Source organism: Choristoneura fumiferana, chromosome 3 (genome assembly GCF_025370935.1).
Source record: "Choristoneura fumiferana chromosome 3, NRCan_CFum_1, whole genome shotgun sequence".
In the NCBI taxonomy this organism is placed as follows: Eukaryota; Metazoa; Arthropoda; class Insecta; order Lepidoptera; family Tortricidae; genus Choristoneura; species Choristoneura fumiferana.
This window is the reverse complement of record NC_133474.1, coordinates 3,860,845-3,880,729: the sequence shown is the minus strand read 5'-3', so window position 1 is coordinate 3,880,729 and position 19,885 is coordinate 3,860,845. Positions and strand designations below refer to the sequence as shown.

At 40.8% G+C, this 19,885-nt stretch overlaps 1 protein-coding gene and 2 non-coding genes across 3 annotated transcripts; all 3 read left to right on the top strand.

The window, feature by feature from the left end:
• Positions 1-151: 151 nt before the first annotated feature.
• LOC141426390 (coiled-coil and C2 domain-containing protein 1-like) lies at positions 152-19,603 on the top strand. The gene is given in 17 exon segments (XM_074085258.1): positions 152-367; positions 2,115-2,322; positions 2,817-3,024; positions 4,374-4,476; positions 4,478-4,562; positions 5,798-5,956; positions 7,235-7,453; positions 8,042-8,136; positions 8,566-8,733; positions 10,486-10,645; positions 11,268-11,406; positions 12,906-13,035; positions 13,991-14,100; positions 14,834-15,011; positions 15,850-16,001; positions 16,449-16,539; positions 17,363-19,603. Coding segments are annotated over 17 exon segments (2,379 nt in total). The 5' UTR covers positions 152-313; the 3' UTR covers positions 17,483-19,603.
• On the top strand, positions 3,581-3,773 carry LOC141426951 (U2 spliceosomal RNA). Its single transcript, XR_012451286.1, has one exon. It is a non-coding gene; the product is annotated as a U2 spliceosomal RNA (small nuclear RNA).
• LOC141426949 (U5 spliceosomal RNA) lies at positions 10,207-10,323 on the top strand. Its single transcript, XR_012451284.1, has one exon. It is a non-coding gene; the product is annotated as a U5 spliceosomal RNA (small nuclear RNA).
• Positions 19,604-19,885: the final 282 nt, after the last annotated feature.

Sequence of the window (19,885 nt, the reverse complement as noted above, 5' to 3'; positions counted from 1 at the left end):
TGATCCATTTGTCTTGATTTAGAATAACATATATTTTTTCATGATTGGTCATATTTTTATAGTGGAATGAACATGTACATTTCAATATGAATTTTTGTAAAAAATTTAATCTTTACCTTAGTTTTTGAGCATTTCTTATTGATGTCAAAACTGTCAAAAGTGTTAATTTGACAGAACACGGTCAGACGTCCGTCATACGTATTTTTCCGTTTCAAAATCTCAAGAAAAATAAGCTAATAGGACTTCAAGAACAAAGAGAAATCTTTTAACATTAGCACACTCAACTTGTAAATCGTATTTGTTGTAAGCAAAAATGTTTCGGAAACCCCAGAAACCTAGTTCCGGCAAGAAAACCAACTTGGCGCAGGTGAGTCATTGAAAATTGTTTGTCCTTCGGATTATACGTTTTATAACAGTTTATTGCGACAATAGGACTATTAAGGATCAAAGCAACATCTTTATTTTTAGAAATTGTAGTTTCAATCTAGATTTGTTAGCAGTAAAGGTCTTATTAGAGTCCAATTACAATGCTTTGTCAAGTACAGAAACTTCCCGTACAAAGGCTGCATTGTTCGATGTTTGTTTGGTATCTTAGTTAATTCATAATCATAACAGTATTCTCATTCATATAAAGATCTTTAAATTAAGTTGTGATTTACTGTTATGTATTTGAAATTAATGTAAATATTTACTTTAATGAAACATTTTAACACGTTGAACGCCAGCCTAAAACCCATGCGTAGTCCAGTGGGCCGCGGCAGACATGGTGTGACGTGTGACCCGCGCGGACCCCCGTGCTAAGAATGATGGTTGGGTGTTATCACAGGCGGCCTGTTTCTGTAAGTGGCCTATAATTTTTAAGTTACATCTTGTTAATATTTGCAAAAAAGGCACCCTAACGTTTTTTAGATGATTCTCGATTTATGGTCTGGCCCCAGCAGAAATATACATGCTGAAATATATATGCTGATGGACACACAATGTCCGCCATGGCGTTCAACATGTTAAGTAGCTATTTCGCTTTCTCTGCTTTCATAAAAGTTGTTAATCAATATACTGACCATTGAGTTGAACAGGCAACAACTAGGTATTTTTATTTACTTAAGTTACCTAGTATTATCCATAATTTTACAAATACCATTAATAGTGCAAAATATTTAAATCTACAATTCACCAAGACATATGCGATTATATTGCGCTTGTAACTTTTAGACTGGACACAGTATAAAATGAATTTCAGGTTTTCAGTTATTGAATTAACAACTTGTATAGTTGAGCTATTATTAATGACACAATAAATATTTATTCAAAAAAATCACATTAAATCAAATTGGGATGTCCCAATTTTTGACAACATATAATAAATCGAAAACCATTTGGAGAAATAGGCTTTGTGAAGCGTTTTCAGAAATCAGATTCCAAAAATGTGATAAACTGAATTAAATAAAAGTAAGTAATGACCCTCATTTGACCCCTGCAGTGTCTCGTCACAAAGGCAGTTATAAAGCAGGTCTACACTCTTAAGCAAATTGACAGTTTGAAATGTTGCTGTCCTGCTTATAATAGCAAAGAGTGACAAAAGATAGAACTTTAATCACATGATGCGCACCTGGCTTTAAACAGTTGTCATTTATCGTAAAGTCCGAAATGTATACGAGTATTTCCAATGTATTTTTACAAATTAAATTATTAAATTACTATGTTACAAGTAAATATAAAAGAATTTAAATACCAGATTTAAAAAAAAATATCTATTTACTATCACATCATTAAACAAACATAGGAATTTGTCATGGTTCATTTAGGACCCTAAGCCATGCTTGAATTATTGTCAAATTGTGATGCCACAGATTATGTTATGTACAACCTGAATTTTTCTAGGCAATGGAATGTGGCTGTCTCACTGTGACGTCATCCAGCGTATTTCGTAAATGGTATCTTAAAATATCCTATTCTTTCCAAAAATAAAATAAAAACTATAGGTTATTTTTTTTGGTGCATCCCAATAATTAAATGATTTAAGTTTATAGAAGTTACGCCTTCTGAATCCGTGAGTTTGATGATGAGATAATTTTTTTCTAATGTCATAGTTAAATTTCTTTTTTCTTTCTAAGTTTGGCCTCCTAGACATGCCTGATGTGGATGATGACGATGAGCCAATGGACATGTCGGACGATGACATTGACCTGGAGGCTGAACTGGCTGCCATCGGCGGCAGCGCACGGCAGCGACCCAGGAAGCCTGTGCCAGTGCTAGCTGCCAAACTGGATGCCATGATAGCCGCGAGCTTGCAAGATGTGCCTTCGGATGAAGATGTCTCAGGTAGGCTCATGTAATCTTAGGTTATAGGTGTAAGCGGGCTGTTCTCCGCAACTCGACGTCTATGTACGCCTATTTTGTGTGAAAGGAGGGTCATTCATTATTCAAGTGTTTCAAGTTTCAACCACTTTCATTTTCGTGTTCACACTTTTTTATGAATGGGCTGTATAATTTGATAACATTTTCGATCATTTTTTAAGAAATCCTGTACTTCTGCTAGATAAATGTAACAGAATTTTCTACCGTGTGAACAAAAATGTGCCCACTTAAATCAAATATAGTTTTTATGTTATCTTTGAAAGAATGTTTATTTATTTGTATATTTATTTATTTTGGGGATATCGGAAACGGCTCTAATAATTTCGTTGAATTGAGTATCGGATTTGCGCCGGTAGCGGCCTGGTTGGCGCTGCTCATACTATTAGCCAATAGGCGCCCGCCCGCTCCGTGCAACCCGCGTCAACTAGCGTAGTACAATGTCACAAATTAAACTTCAGCTGATGAAGACGACCCAGAGCTTCTCAGCGAGCTAAACGAGCTGGGGTTGGACGAGGCGGCCCCCGCGCCCCCCGGGCCCCGCGCTGCGCCCCCGCCGCCCGCCAGCACTGACAGCAGCACCATCAGTCTGCTGCAGGACAGAATCACTAACTACACCGTCGCTGAGAGAAACGCGAAGGCCAGTGGGGAGAGTAGTCGCGCCAGGAGGTGAGTTCTATCATGCACAATTAATTAGTACCGTCAGCCTGCTGCAGGACAGGATCACTTAACTACATGGTCGCTGAGAAGAACAAAGCTAGGGGGGAGTATTGTTGCTAGGCGTCACGATTTGCGCGGGACGTCCCTATATTCAGGAGCCTATACTGGACACACTATTGGGGTTCGATCTTTTGCCAGATGCTTCAAACACATATATAAGCATTCACTACACGTTCACCAAGTGCCTTTAAATAGTGTTCATAGTGATTTTACATTACTGTACCTATTTAGTTATATGAACTCACAATAGCGTTCGAGGCACTGAGTGACAGCAAAACGCTTATATGCGTTCAAGGCACTAGCTCCATTCGTAAACCATATAACTGGTGAATTCAGTTACCGTATCAGTGCAGTAGCTCCATCTAAATACTTGTATGTAATCACTTGAAGTATTAGTTTCACAATGTGCCGCTAGATGTCGCTATCAAACTCAGTCCCCATCCTACATCGCGCTGTTAAGATTTTTCCTGGTTTAATGACAACTTTTCGAGACCCCTCCTTGGTTATCGCTTCTCGGCCTTTTGGCTAAGATCAAAGTGTAGTATCTGTTCTTTTCAGCTTAATATCTGAAAGTTCCCTCACTGAGGGACCAGTATATTAAACTGATTTTTGTATCTCGACGGGATGTTCGGGGCTCGCTCCACTCCCGTCACGGGTCGGCCCGGCATTGCAGTGCCGCCGGGATCGGCCCACATAATAACTTGAAAATATAAAACTATCATTAAATTAAAATCACGTGGCAGACATTAACAATTTTCTATGTATTGCTAAGTTTGGGACTGACACTACTCATTAGCACGTTTCGTAACCAGGCAACGGTCGCCGTCGCGTGTCATGTGTGTTTGACATTCCGTTCCTGACACGGTCCTATTACGGTCGTGACATGATGCAGAGTAGTGGGATATTCTTACGTAACATAGTGTTTTGTATCTAACCCCTGGTATGCTTTAGGGAGCTGATCTGTGCTAATTTTAAAACCATATGCTTTGTGTTTTAGCATAACTTATGCATTATTAAAACTGATGAGACTTGAATGTAATGTGGTGCGCGTATGCGGTAATTTTATATCGCGCTAGATTAAACCGAACGCGCGTTGAGAAATAAAACAAAACCGCAATTCCAGAAACCAGCTAACACAAATAAAACGCTTGTCTGAAACCCGAACGGCACAGAGCTATATTTAATTGTGTGCGTACTACACCACTTTCGAATGATCTGCGAAACCGACCCCTGGTGTGGCAAATAACGCTCTTTTTAGCTATCTGATCTTCACTGAACTTGGCTCTTCCTGATTCCAGGTTCGGCAGAGGCCTGAAGACCCTAAACGACTTGCTGAAGCAAGCGAAGGCCGGCAAAAGCATCAGCAACGACGACATCCCGCCGCCGGTGGCCGTCGGCGCCGCGCCGCCCGGGGAGCCCGTGCCTGCGCCGCCGGAAGCCCCTCGGCCTCCGCTTAGAACCGCGCCCTCCGTACCAGAGAGCCCCAGGTGAGAAAAATGATTTTTAGGGCTCCGTCCCAAAAGGTGCCAACGGAACCCTATTACTCAGATCCCGCTGTCAGTCTGTCTGTTTGTCCGTCTGTCACAGGGTTCTATCTCTTGAGTCGTAATAGTTAGACACTTGAGATTTTCAAAGATTATGTACTGTGGCCGCTATAACAACAACAGAATAAAATAAATAATTAAGGGAGCCGCCGTTTTAGTGCCGTGGTGGCCTCTCGTCTCTCAAGCAGAGGGTCGTGGGTTCAAACCCCGGCTCGCACCTCGGAGTTTTTCGAAATTCATGTGCGGAATTACATTTGAAATTTACCACGAGCTTTGCGGTGAAGGAAAACATCGTGAGGAAACCTGCACAAACCTGCGAAGCAATTCAATGGTGCGTGTGAAGTTTCCAATCCGCACTGGGCCCGCGTGGGAACTACGGCCCAAGCCCTCTTGTTCTGAGAGGAGGCCTGTGCCCAGCAGTGGGACGTATATAGGCTGGGATGATGATGATGATGATGATGATGATGATTTAAGGGAGGCTCCCATACAACAAATGTGATTGTTTTGCCGTTTTTTGCTTGATATTAATAACGGCAACAGGTAGACGCTTGAAATATCCACAGAATCTTTAGTTGTATAATCACTTTAAAAATAAATACATAATTAAATTAAACAAAATTATTTTTTTGAATCCTACGTGTGCGAGTCCGACTCGCACTTGGCCGGTTTTTGAGAGGTTTTGAGAGGAAGGTATTTGAGCGTACCGGTCATCTGATGGGAAATGATCACCACCGCCCATGAGTACCTACAACTCAAGGAGAGTCATTGGTCAAAAGAGGATTTCTAGACAGACGAAATGTGCGCTAGATGGCGTTAGTGTCAAGAGCCAAAAGCAGAATGAGCAGAAAGCAGAGTGAACACTTGGTCATATAACTCATTTTACCCTCGGCTTGATATCAGCACTCGCTTGCGGCTCAGGTGGATATAGACGTCTCGGGTAAGGCTGCGGCTCCACTGAAGCGAAGACGATTGGAGCTGAGAGACGTGTACGGATCGACCAATCATATTAGTTGAATTCACATCTCGTCTCCGCCTCATTATCATCAGACGTGTTAGGGATTGGTCGATCCCTACACGTCGTCTCTCAGCTCCGCTCGTCTCCGCCTCAGTGGTGCCGCAGCCTAACATGGTGCATTTTATGCATTTGTTGATATTGTTACTCATAAACTCGGGTACAGTCCGCAGGTCCCCCCGCGCAGTATCCCTCCCCCCGGACGACCCCCCTACCCCGCCCCCGCGTGCCCACGAGCCCAGCACTCCCGAGCCGCGGGAGCCGCCCCCACCACCCCCCGTAGAGGCCAACCCCGCCAGGCAGCAGGGCTTGCAGATCATACTCAGTGAGTAAAATTATGAGTGCTGTTTAAGATATTATTATACAAACACAACACAGAATGCTAAGGGCCTTTGCACACCGCGTTTTTTAATTGCGCGTTTGTATCGAAATAAATAATGTTAAATAACTTAGGGCGCTTTCACATACAGGCGTTTTTGTCGCGCGACTGTAGCGCTTCCAAGTCGCCCTGCAGTAGCGCGACTCGTACTACAGCCGCTGTATTTTATATTAAAATTCCTGCTACATATAAAACATTATCCAATACCGAATTTAAGGCAAAATTGTACAAATTCTTATGTAATGCCTGCTTTTACAGCATTGATGAATTTTTTTGCTATAAATTTTGATCTGACATTTAAATATATAAAACTTTGAAATTTATTGTAATTACGAGTATAATGATAAAAACATAATAATATGACAATTAAAATGATGTTCTACCCAATTGTATTTCAAATATACTTGAAATGTGCTATTTTGACACTTTAATCTACTGTTTTTTTAATATCATATCTTGTAAATTCAAGGGTTAATTCCTTTCTAGACTAATTTTCACATGCCTGATGGCCGAACATATTACGGATCGCTAATAATACTGTACCTACCTTATGTATATGTACCATATGTTCTGTGAATAAATATTCATTCATTCATTCATTCAATGTGAAGGGATTCGCTGTGCAGAGCGCTTCAGTCGCGCGACAAAAACGCCTATATGTGAAAGCGGTCTAAATGAGCCGATCGCAAGCAGGACTGTAACGTCAAACAGACCTCTCGATACTAACTGTGTGTTTCTAGCAATGAGGGCTATCGCGTATGAATTCGCCGCTAGAGGCGCTAGTGTAGCGTGAGGTCTCCGAAATGTCAAATCTCATAGCTTTTGGGCGAGCTACGCGGGTTTATTTATAATTAGAATAATTTTGTGAATATTTTGCAATATCTGAAATTAATTATGGCAAATATGCGTTCCGGGGCAATGAATGTCTGTGTTATGAGACAGTTTTGTCTTTCGGAAACCTTTGTCCTCCCTTTTTTCCGAACATAACGGGGACTATGCAACACTGGCATGCTCGATATTTATTATGGTACGGTTTTAAGGTGTATTAAATATCATTTTAATCTAAACTTTGTTTTCACGCCCGTAATAACAGACTTTCAAAACCATACTTAAAAACCTCACGCAACAGTGCGCCATCTAGTGAGACAAAAAACGATAGTCCTCATTGTGTTAGCCCTATCAAACTGGGATTATAGAACATTTTTTTTTTATTCAAATCAACAGAACGTCAGCAAGAATTCAAAGCCGCTGCCTTGGCTTCAAAACACGCGGGCGACAAGCCTTTAGCCTTGGAGTACTTGAAGGTGGTGAAACAGTTCGACATGGTGGTCGCTGCGTACAGGGGAGGGGAGGAGATGGATCTGAGCGAATTGCCGACGCCTGACATGGTCGCTGCGGGGGTGCGGTCGCAAAGGGGGGAGGAACAGATGCAGGGGGCTACTGGTTAGTATTTTATTTAGGTTTCCAGAGGTATAGGTTTGATCTCAAATACCCCTAGAGGTGGTGAAGCAGTTTGTCTTGGTGGTCGCTGCGGACAGGGGAGGGGAGGAGATGGATCTGAACATGATCGCTGCGGGGATGCGGCCGCAGAGGGGGGAGGAACAGATTCAGGGGGCTACTGGTCAGTATTTTATTTAGGTTTCCAAAGGTATAAGTTGGGCCTGAAAGCGGTGAACCAGTTTACTATGGTGGTCGCTGCGTACAGGGGAGGGGAGGAAATGAATGTGAGCGAGCTGCTGATTCCGATAAGAGTTTTAGTCAAAGTAGTGACGATATTTGTTTAGTGGCACTAGCGCCATCTAGTGACAAAATGGAGAATTAACATGACATGGTTTAGAAAGATTGATATTCATTAGTGGTTTTGTATCGAAAATTGTTCAACGGCGAGGCAATCGTTTTCTCCGCTCATTCGTTCTGCCGTGTAACTTTAGTGCTGACTGTTTCGGCGAGAAATGGATCCCTGCGCCGCCGTCCGCGCCATCTCGTGGCTCGTATCAAAGTTGTCCTTAACATCGATAATTCTCATTCTAGAATCGCCGCCAGAGCCTCCCCCGACGGAGGCACCGGCTCTCATCACGGCTACCACCATGGAGGAAGCTTTGAGACAGAGGCTGGCTGGTTTCCAGGTACATAATAATAAAAATAAAAATTATGCAAGCATGTACGGTCACGAGCGTTAATTTGAGACCTATTTCGTGAAATTGTCATACGAAATGAATGATATTCGATCTTAAGTGGGTCTCAAATTAACGATCGTGACCGCACAAGGAAATAAGATTTTGTTAAAAGATATTTTTCCTCGCATTTTAAAATCCTACATACTTATGCATACCAGATTTCAAGGCTATCCGACTACCGGAGTGATTTGAAGCAAGTCAAATAAAAGCTTGTAAAACGTAGTTCTTTAACTCGATCCTAGATGGCGCTAAGTTCTCAGCAAAATTAGCTTCGAGTGAGTAGTTACTGAACGCACTGGATAATTTTTTCATACCGGTCAATGACCGAATACTGAGGTAACAAACATTACAATTATATTGTTTTATTTAAATTTCAAGGAACAAGAGGCGAAAGCGAAGGAGCAGGGCAATTCGTCGCGCGCTCGTCGAATGGGCCGCATAGTGAAGCAATACCAGGACGCCATCAAACTGCACGCCGCCGGCCGCCCCGTGCCTGTGGACGAGTTGCCCCCGCTCGCCGGGTACGGGCCTATACCCACTGATGGGGTACGTATAATTCCTTTAACCTTTTGAACGCCACAGTCGGCAAAACGCGACGGCTGAAAATCGTGCCATAGGCGCCAAGTCGGCATCTCGTGGCGTCTATGGAGCGATTTTCAGATATTTTTTTACTTGTTAGATTATTTTCTTATAATCATTTTCTCTTTGCACCAAAATTGCAATTGCAAAGCGTTTTTACACGAAGGCAATATTTCCAAGTCTGCTTTTTTAATGAAGCTTATTTTCACATTCGCGTTTTTTTCAGTCGCATTTTTCCCCAATGCCAATCGACACAAACAGTGTCGATGGAGCCCTGGTATCACAGAGCTCCTGTTTCCCACCGAGTCTTATGTACCCCACTACTAAACCACACAACCAGGCTTAACGGCTCATAGGTAGGTTTAGGTTATGTTAGTTTTGCATCGGCCCGAAGGTACCGATTGGGATTGGGGAAAAACGCGACTGGGGAAAAATGCGACACAAAAAGAACGCGAATGTGAAAATAAGCTTCATGAAAAAAACCAAGCTTGTAAAAATAAAATTCGTGTAAAAACGCGAAAATAAATTTTGCTGCAAAGAAAAAATGATTATGGGAAAATAATCTAACAAATCAAGATTGCATCGTTCGATTGGTAATCTTTCTCACACGATACGATTAGACTGTAAGGAAGCGTGGAGACGAAATGAATAGTAGATTATTGTCGTGGCCTGGAAGTAGGCAATTGCTGGCTGAGTATGAGTATTAAACGGACGAGCTTGCGAGTCCGTTTAACTAATACGAAGCCAGCAATTGCTATTCCAGCCGAGACTAATATAAAGCTTTTCTCAAAAATGGTGAATAATTCTGAAATAGAATAAATTTTTTCTCAAAATATACCTATTATAAAATTTAATTTTATTCCAATATTTTTCTTATGCTTTCCCGCCTTTTTTCATTAAAAATAAACTGCAGGTGTATTTTTCCACCGAAAACACCACAAGCTATTTCAGACCCAATAGAAAAAGTCCGGAGTTCCAACAAAATATCTGATACCGGCCATTATTAGACTTGGCTGTATACGACTTGTGCAAACATTTCCATGGCCTTTTTAACTTTAAAAAAAAATGTGACTAATTGCAGGCGCGCTAATTCATTATTGTCGAGCTAGCGCGCCTGCAATCGTTTTAACTTTTTAATTTTTCGCTGACCATAAACTATGCACTTCACCTTCTGATATGTAAAGAATAATGTCAACTTTTACGGACATTTTTGAGAAAAGAAACATTGTTTATTGCCACGAAAAAAAAGGAAACACTACAAACACTATGAACTGCCCCTGTCGACTTTACCGTTAGTTAGCTTGTAAAAAAAAACTAAAAAACTCCCTTAGTTCCATAAATGTCCAATAGATGTCGCTGTCACGCCCTGCTGACCATCCTGCATCGCGCTGTTGAGATTTTTTCTAGTTTGATTGGGTCGGACGCCCTTCACCATTTTAGTTACTCTGGTTTCCCTTCAAAACGAATAAATCTTTCGCCTTTTACTAAAGATTTCCGTGGAGGGGAACACTCAAATGAGTCTTACTCAATTTTTGATGCTCTGCTTCTGGTAGAGCTTATTAAATCTGAAACATTAGAGGTGGTATCGCCTCATGCGATTAATGAGAGATATGATCATAGCAGTCCGCACAGGAAGGAACTACGGCTCAAGCCGAAGGCATGTGCCCAGCAGTGGGATTCTATATACGCTGGGATGTGTGAGTCAACGTATTGTTTCAGGCGCCGACACCGCCCGCTCCCGCCTCCGCCCCCGCTTCTCGCCCCGCGCCCGCGCAGCCAGCCGCCTCCCAGAAGGCGACGCGATACGACAAACAACTAGTGTTGCTGCTGCACCGACAGAAAGAGTTTAGGGAAGCCGCCCTCAAAGCCAAGAAGGCTGGTGAGTTCTAAAGAGTAAGAAACGGATCGAAAGTGTCTAAAGTCCGGTCGCGGAGCAGAGGAATTTCGTACAATGACCTTTCACTATGTGTCGCGCGTGAATATTTGACGTCGCATGCTTACAAATTCATCTGTGCGAGCGCGACGGCAAATATTTACGTGCGAGCAACAGAGACACATAGTGAAAGGTCATTGTACTAAATTCCTCCTGCTTCGCGACGGATCTTTATAGATGCTTGCATTTGTTTGCTTGCAATGTTAATTATGCACGCATGTTGATAATTAAGAATGGTAAAGGAAAGGAAAGGAAATTAATAAGCATTTATTGTAAATGAAATTTTAACATTTAAAGATTATCGACGTTGAAATGTATTACCAGACTTTACACTGCAGCGAATCCCAAAAGAAGAGATGTGTTTGATCTGTATATCTGTATGTTACACATGTCCGTTTCTCTGTTATTATGATACGTCATTGGATTCATCTTGAAAACACGAGTACTGGGGCCCAGAAAATAATAAAAAATCTAATTTGAGATTTTTTTTCCATACCAAAAGGTTTTTTTTCTTGTTTTTCTTTTTAATTTTGTTTATTTGTATTTTATGTTATTTCTAATTTTGCAGGTAACATAGAACAAGCTAGGGAATACCTCCGCGCGGCCAAAGGTTTCGACGCAGTGATAGACGCTGCAAAAGGCGGACTTGCCGTCGATCTGAAATCTCTCCCACTGCCTCCGCAGGCTAAGAAGCAGCTTGAACACACGTGAGTAATCCACGTTACGCTGATTGTACCAAAAATCAAAATTTAATTTTGAAACTATTTCGCCACGGTGTCTGCTCCTGTTAGTTTCTATCTAGTTAGTTTTAAATAACTTATTGAATCAGGCGTTACTTTGCGGAGGTCCATATCAATGAACAAAAACAATTACTTTGCTCGCCCGCGACCTTATGATAGCTACGTCTAAACGTCTATGCAACAAATGTGTGTTCATGCAGCTGCTCCACCTCCACGCTGGGCTGTAAGAACAAACACAAATTACACAAACCCGACTATCACCACCACCACACTACGCTGACGCGTTTCGAACTCAACCAGATTTCATCCTCAGAGCAATACAACAAGCTACCAGATGTTGGACCAACAAACTTAAATTAGTCATTGTAAATCCGCAAGGACTCATTTTATTTTTTTCAAACACTATACCCACATTTTTTTATATACTGTCTGTTAAGTAATCCGATTCGATTTCTCTCCGATGTAACACATCCTCGGGTCAGTCAACTTTTTAGTGTAATTTATTCTATGATTGGTTTTTTTGGAGTCTTTTTGTATTTTTTATTTCAACTCCAAATTTGTTACTTTTACGGGTATCCCGTGAAACCATATTGAAAATACAAACTGAGACATGGATGCACAGAAAAACCAGAAAAAGAGACCAGCACTGGGAATCGAACCCAGGGCCTCAGCATTCCGTGCTGCGTGCTATAACCCCTACACCACTGCTGGAGTCCAGCAGGTTTTCTGGATTTTCTGTGCATCCATGTCAGTTTGTATTTTCGATGTAATTTATTCTGTCTCATAACTTAAAAAGAAAGAAAGAAAAGATTTACTCGTCACAACTTTATTAGAAAAATGTTTGGAATGTATACTATTGGGATGCTTAGGCGATGAGCCATGACCATGAAGGAATTGCCTTAAAACTGTCATAACCCCTAACTTTTAGTGGATTTCTACCCCATAAAATCATACTTTTATTAAGTACAAAATCAATAAATAGTTATTTGTGTCACAAGGGAGAAAAATGGTGTATTTACGGCGAGGGCGTAAATTTAATCCAGAATGTAGCGAAGGATTCTGCGAGGGATTCTAAGGAAGAATCCTGAGCGTAATGAGGGCTTCAAGTGTTAACGCCCAAGATGAAAATAATTTTGCTCCCGAGTGGCTCATAGAACTTTTCACACCGAGCATTAAGAAACTTGAAAAACAAATTTAAAATATTATTAAAGAACAAGCAGCATAGAAAATGGCGTGGCTTTACAATTATCAACTTCGAAAAATGGCATTTGCAATAAAACACTTGGAAAAGCCTTGAACAGAAAAGTTGCACTTTGCTCCCTCTCGTCAGGGAGGAAAGGTTACTTTGCTGAAGGAGAGGTGTGAAAAAGTTATTGACCCACTGAACAATTCATTCGACATAACATTTAAGAAATAAGGCACTTCTTTAAGTATGGTGAAACATATATTTCCATACCTTTCCATAGTTTCGACGTAGTGACGGCGGAGGACTGCACGCCTCCCGACGACTCCCCCGCGAGTCCAATGACGGGCTCTGATGACGACGTACTCACCAGGATACAGCAGCAGCTGATGAGCCAACTCAAACTCTGCCAGGTGACTGACGAGCTTTACTGTGGTACCATCAGCATAATATGTGGTCTACCACCCTAAAGTTGATAATCGGTTGCATGTCACAAAACAATAATGCCAATAGACGTGTGTCTGTCAACTTGAAAGTTCGACTTTCGCGACATATTCATTTGATAGGAACTTGTTTAAAAATTGATAGACCGCTTTTTGGCTGATGGTATAGTCAGTCAACTACAGAAATATCCATACGGCCAAAGTTACAACAATATGTATCGATAGCTCTGTTATTGATTGTACACAGACCAAAGTAGACTGTTTAGAAGAAAAATACACTGAAAGTGCTTTATACATTTGTAAGCTACAACGCTACTGACTGACACACAGATACACCTGTTAAACTTATATAGAACACTACTCTTTTTGTCAGGGGTTGAAAATAAAGGTCGTTTTAGTTTTTAAAAAATCAAACGGACGGAAATGGACGCAATCATAACATTATTCATTACCACTTCTGTCACAGGGACTTGGATGAGGTTAGAAAGAATTTGTGAATGCGATGACGAGCGCTCGGGCGTTAAACAATACGGCCACAGAACTCTGTGTATGACATTAAGTTATTTATCTACATCCATATCATAACTTCCCTGTAATATGTTCAGAGACGATAAGCAAATGGCCTACATTGAGAAACTTCTATCTGTGGTTGCATCTTGTTTACATTATAGTGCCGATAAGGGACACATTAATTACATTCAAATTTCGAACATCTTAAAAAAACAAAAATCATCTTTGGTTGCGATAATCGAATTAGTCGACTTGTAATTTCATTCAATCGAGTTTTATGTCTGCCTAAAGAACCAATTAACTCGAAAACTTATGATATGCATGTAGATAAAATTATGTATACGACTGTACATTATTATTAGGCATTAAAACATTTCATAATGTATCAGTCACATAATTAACTATTGTTGAACAGACAAACCGAGACCACTACCGAGCGATGGGCAACATAGCAGAGATGAACAGATTTGAAAACCACGCCGTGCGCGTCAAGCAGGACTTGGACGTTATTGTGGTGGCCAAGAGGTGAGCACTAGGTTTGAAGGGACTTTAAAAATGGTTTATCAATCATTCAGCAATATAGTAGCCCCCAGTGAGAGCTGCGCCCTGTCGAGGCTAGAAGCATCCAGCTTCTACCAGCAGCTTTTCGCAGATCGGTTAGGTTGGCAACGCATCCGCAATACCCTGGTGTTGCAGATGTTTATGGGCGGTGGTGATCTCTTACCATCAGGAGACCCACTTGCTCGTTTGCCACCCAGTCGAATAAAAAATTAATAAATAAAATAGATCGTCACTCCACCTGGCCGGAGGGCGTGGGAGTTGCTGAGACGCGGACTTCACGGGTTGCAAAGGGTTTATACATCCTATAAAGGCCGGCAACAGACCAGTGACTTTCCTTGAGTTGTTGGTATTCAAAGGCAGTGGTGATCAATTGTTAATTTCCTATCAGATGACCCGCTTGCTAGTTTTCCTCCCTCTAAAAAAAAACAAGTGTGGAGTCGCTCCTCAAACTTCACGATACTAGCGCCATCTAGCGATATTTTGTTTCACAGAAAATTGGTATTATTCCTTCTCCAAAAATATTTTATAAGTATTTCACCATAATCATCATCATCATCATCATCACTATCTTTTTCCCAGCCTATAAACGTTCCACTGCTGGGTACAGGCCTCCTCTCAGCAACAGTGGGCTAAGTAAATCTCTAATCTAATTAAAATGTAATTTCAAATATTTTAATAATATTTTTTTTCTTTTCAGTTTGAATCAAGCCCCGCCCAAGGTTCACTTCGAGTCACGGCAGTTCGCCGTAGTACAATGCAACACAGACCTTAACGAGAACGACTTAGAGCTCACTATCGTGAGGGGTATATCGTATAACGTACCAAATCCCAAGGAAGTTGATACTTACGTTAAATTCGATTTTCCTTATCCTCAAGTAAGTATACATTTTAAAAACCTACATTTTAAGTGAAATCATTAAATTTTAAACTAAATTATTGGTTTTTGAACATGAAACTACCGTGAGACTCACTCATATGACATTGTAACGGATTACTCACGTCTTAAATCGAGTTAGCCGAATCAGTCAGAAGAAGTTTAATCGAGTCAGTCGCGCGAGCAGAGCGGCGGCGCGTAGCGCGCGTGTTGCGACAGCCGCCGAGTCGCGTGCTCCTATGAAGAAGGGCTACGAATTAGCCCGAAACATGTCGAGCTAAACTCGATTTAAGACGTGAGTAATCCGTTACAATATCATTTAATATAAATATTGGGTTGGTCACTATAAATAAATAAATATCATGGGACACTTGACACCAATTGACCTTATAAATAGCCAAGTCAAGAGATGGCGTCAGTGTCAATCGATATTGATTTGTTGGCATTTAAAAATATTTAGTCAGATTCAAAATGCGCGAGTGAGTGAGAGAAATGCTTGCAGGAATGATTTGGTCTCGTTTTCTTCAATAATATTTTTTTAATGTTTCACGGCTGTTTATATAAGATAATATTCGTTACTAAGCTACCGATATATCGATGTAGGGGCTCTTAAGCGTTGTCTCTTGTCATGTTCAGGCGTTATGGTGATCCAAGAAGGGAAGTAAGAAAAGTACTAAAAGTAGCGCTGCTCTATTTTAGTTCAGAAACATACTCATAGATGGCGCTAGCGATAAGATCCAGCAAAAATTCACTAATAACTTCTTTTCATAAAAAAACTTTTTCGGTGTATATAAAGAATTCTGAAGACTGTTTTAAAAATATTTTCTCCTCTATTCCAGGATGCGCCGGTATCAGACCGCACATCGCAAGTCAAAGACACGAATAATCCCGAATACAACGCCGTGTTCCCGCTGGCCATTCACCGCGGCGCGCGGCCCTGCCTGCGGGTGTTCAAACGGCACGGCATCAAGTTTGAAGTCTATTCCAGGGGGTAAGTACTTGGCTGTAAAGCCTCATGGATGCTGCACAGCAAACTGCCAACTGCCAACTGCCTTCCCTGGAATCGAGCACGCCCATATGGACTAATACCTTGCCCACCGACCGAGTGGACTTAGCCGCTTTAAATCAATTTTCCTGAATTGCCGGAAGCCCTACCAAAGGTTTGTGTGTGTGCGTGCGCGCGCGTCCGTGCGTGTGTGTGTGTAAACGTCAATAAAGATCACTGCAATTTTACTAAAATATAAAATAGTACAAACTCGCTCAACTCACGCATCTCCCAGTTGTCCACTATCGCCATCTCCCGGTCGTCTACTACCGCCATCTCTGGGCACCAACCAACTCGATCGCCCGTAGTCTACTAACGCCATCTCCCGGACGCCTAGTAACGCGCGCGCCGCAGCTGCGGCTCGTGCGGCGCTCACGCCCTTCTCTGTTGCAGCGGATGGTTCTCGAGGGACTCCCTACTCGGCACCGCCACCGTCAAACTGGCGCCTTTGGAGACCCAGGTCACCATACACGAGGCTTTCCAGGTAAGATAAACACAAAAAAAAAACTTCGAGCTTGAGTTACAACTTCCGATCTTCTTTGATATTCGATCTTTTCTGATCTGGGCCTACAAAATTACAAAATTGAATTGTATTGAATTACAATATTTGAACTTCGTATCTTGCCGTTCCGCTAACGCTAATATTATTGAATACGAGAGTAAGAGGGACGGTACGATACGAACTTGGTCTTCAATTATTTGTTTTCAACTATATCGTCTAATTTCATATATTTGGAGGAGTTAAGACTCAAGGTTTTACTTCAAAACATAGAGCTCCGTAAAATAGAACAAAACTCCCAAATAACTTGAATGCGATTAGTTCACGCTAGATGGCGTTATATCTCGCAATGATTAAGATAAAATAAAATAATAATTTATGATTTACCCCCTGTTTCGGCATCCATTGATTAATTTTATTTGACGGATAAATGTGATGCCATCTCTGTTTGTTTTGTTTGAATAGACGGAGACGGCATCACATTTATCCGTCAAATAAAATTAATCAATGGGTAGTGAGACAGCCCCCAAGTATAGTGAAAAGTCAGGTGGTAGATTTTTTTTGACATTCATAAGTGCTTGTTATAGCCTAAATTGAATAAAGATATTTTGACTTTGAATTTGTCACCTGCATTAATATCTGCCACAGCGAAGCTTGCATGAATATCTGACACGTCCTTCCGGCCTTAGAAGTAGAGTCGTATCTGATATTTATGCACTGTACGTATTAGTAACTTTTCAAAAGTTTTTAAAGCAAATATAAACAGCATAATGCATTAAATATGTGTATTTTTTTATTTAATTTCCAGCTGATGGATGGTCGGCGGCCGGCAGGTGGCTCCCTAGAAATAAAGCTGCGTGTACGCACACCCTTGCTACAGCAGCAGATTGAAAGCACCACGCACCGCTGGCTCGTCATAGACAATTGAACAAACTTTATGTTTATATGATCTGACTTAATCTGCCCTGAATAATATTCATTGCGAGGCTTAGGCTGCGTCTCCACTAGAGATGTGTGGAGCGAAGATAATTTAATGACACGTTTCTATTGGTTCATGAAAAACACAATCCTCGCCACACATTCTCGCGTATCTTGTGCAAACGTAGCCTTAACCGATCAGTAGGAAGATGTTAGTTCCAGTCCCGTTTAGTGCTTCCGCTCGACGCTAGATGGCGTTAGTGGTAGCTGTTATAAGCAATACTTTTTGTGAAAATAAATGATATAAATGTTTTATAAGGGCGTATAATCTCCTTTTTTAAAGCGCGTGTACGCGCGCACAGGTGCGGTTTTGTTTCCTTCGAGCGTTGACGCGCATATAAGCTCGTATGAGCGCGAGCGAGAATATGTCCTTTAGACCAAACACGCGCGAAAGACCGCATACACGCGTATTCGATATAATGTAGCGCGCGTGTAAGCGCTTATGCCAAAAACGACAACGTATGCGCGCAGAACAAAACGCTAGTCTGTAACTGCCCTAAATACTTGATCAATGCAAAAAATCTTCGTATAGTAAGCATTGAAAAATTGACGATAAATTTGTTAATAATTGTACTGATTTTAAGGCAAACAATGTGCTGAACTTATTTGTATATTGCCTATACAAAGTAATGTAGATATGAAACATGCATTTCACACCGCTATGGGGTTTATTTTGTAAGTCGTGTTTATTTAGTGTTAATTTATTCGTGAGATCTGTTTATCAATACAAATATTGGTTCGGTACTGAAGGCATTACTTGCATTTAGCCTTGGCACTCAAAACGTCTCAGTTTACACTGACCAAGTATGCAAAATAACTTGTCTATATAATGCCATGGTTAAAAAATTGTCTTAGTTTCAGGAAGACTTAGTTTGCAAAACGTCTAGGTCTGGAAATGCACAAGTAGGCAGAATGACGCAATTGCGTAAGGTCTTGATTGTATTAACTAGATTTACGAGACCAGACCAGACCATTTACCTACTAAATCATTATGACATTAAGTCGTTTTACAGCCAAGTCATTCCGTCTGCTATGGCTTATAGCAGTGAGGGCGTTTTACAGACCAAGACATTTTGCCACCCGGACAATAATACAACTAGGGTACTCCGATCGCCAAGGCTAAATGCATGACGCATATCTGGGAACTTGGCAATGCCCCCGCCAAGTCGAGCAAAACAAAAACAAAGGTACGGCCGAACCATACTTTTGTCGAAGTCATTCAGGCTATTTTCAATATTATTTATGTCACAAAGCCGTGTCTACATGCGAGAAAACCGCGCAAGGAGGGTTTCTTGACAGGCGGAATATCGCTAGATGGCGTTAGTATCACAGACCTCATGATACTAGTCTGTCACAGTGATTCATTGCGTGTACTGCCGTTTCGCACAAAACTTCGTTTCATTTGGGAAATGTTTCATTTCCTAAGTATCAAATTTCTCCGAAACAAAAAAAAAGCTCAGAATATTGTCTTATGGTTTATAGAGCACAGTAGGTTAGATTAGGCTTGTTTTATGAAAGTTCCGAAAATAATATGGTTTCGGTGAAATTTGATACTTGAGAAATGAAACTTTTGCCAAGTGAAACATTTGCGAAAAATATTTTGCCCAAACGGCAGAGGACCGATTTATTGCAATGGTACATTACAGCGTCGAAACACATTTTTTTTAGAAAATTTTACTGTGTATTCGATTTTATCGGGAGTATACATTTGCTCGACGAAATCTTAGTTTTTTTTTTACGTTTTCGTTTTAAATATCTTAGATTTCATTGAGAAATTGTACTCTAGATAAAAACGCATAATATTATAAAAAATAGAAGCGGTACATCTTTTTTTTACTATTGCCATAATAATGCCGTATCCGACAAGATGAAGTCAAAAGATATTTCGTCTTTGGTTTTGCTTTACTCCAATAACATTATATACCTTTGACAGCTTCAATTTGTATGAAGCAGACTGTTTTGTTTTGATTGAATATCTCGCTTTAAAAGTGCCTATTTTTGCACTTACTCTGTAATTATTGTAAGATAATGTAAATGGGATACTGTTATAATATTAAATGCATAATATTTTTTTATTGTTTTATTTTTTTATAAAATTTATTTACCTGTCCCGTTGTCTGTGTCTGTGTGTAATCAAATCAAATATAATTGACCCACCTCCTGTTAGATTGACTTATATTAGCTTCACTTGGAACTAACGGCATAGGTTTTAACTAAAAAGAAATAAAATAATCTACCTCGAAACATTTCTCCGGATCGGAGCGCAAATCTATCGACTGAATAGTATACGTGTGTTCTTGCCCCAATTAGCTAGAATGTACGATGAAAGTATTCATTCGCATACTTTACCGAC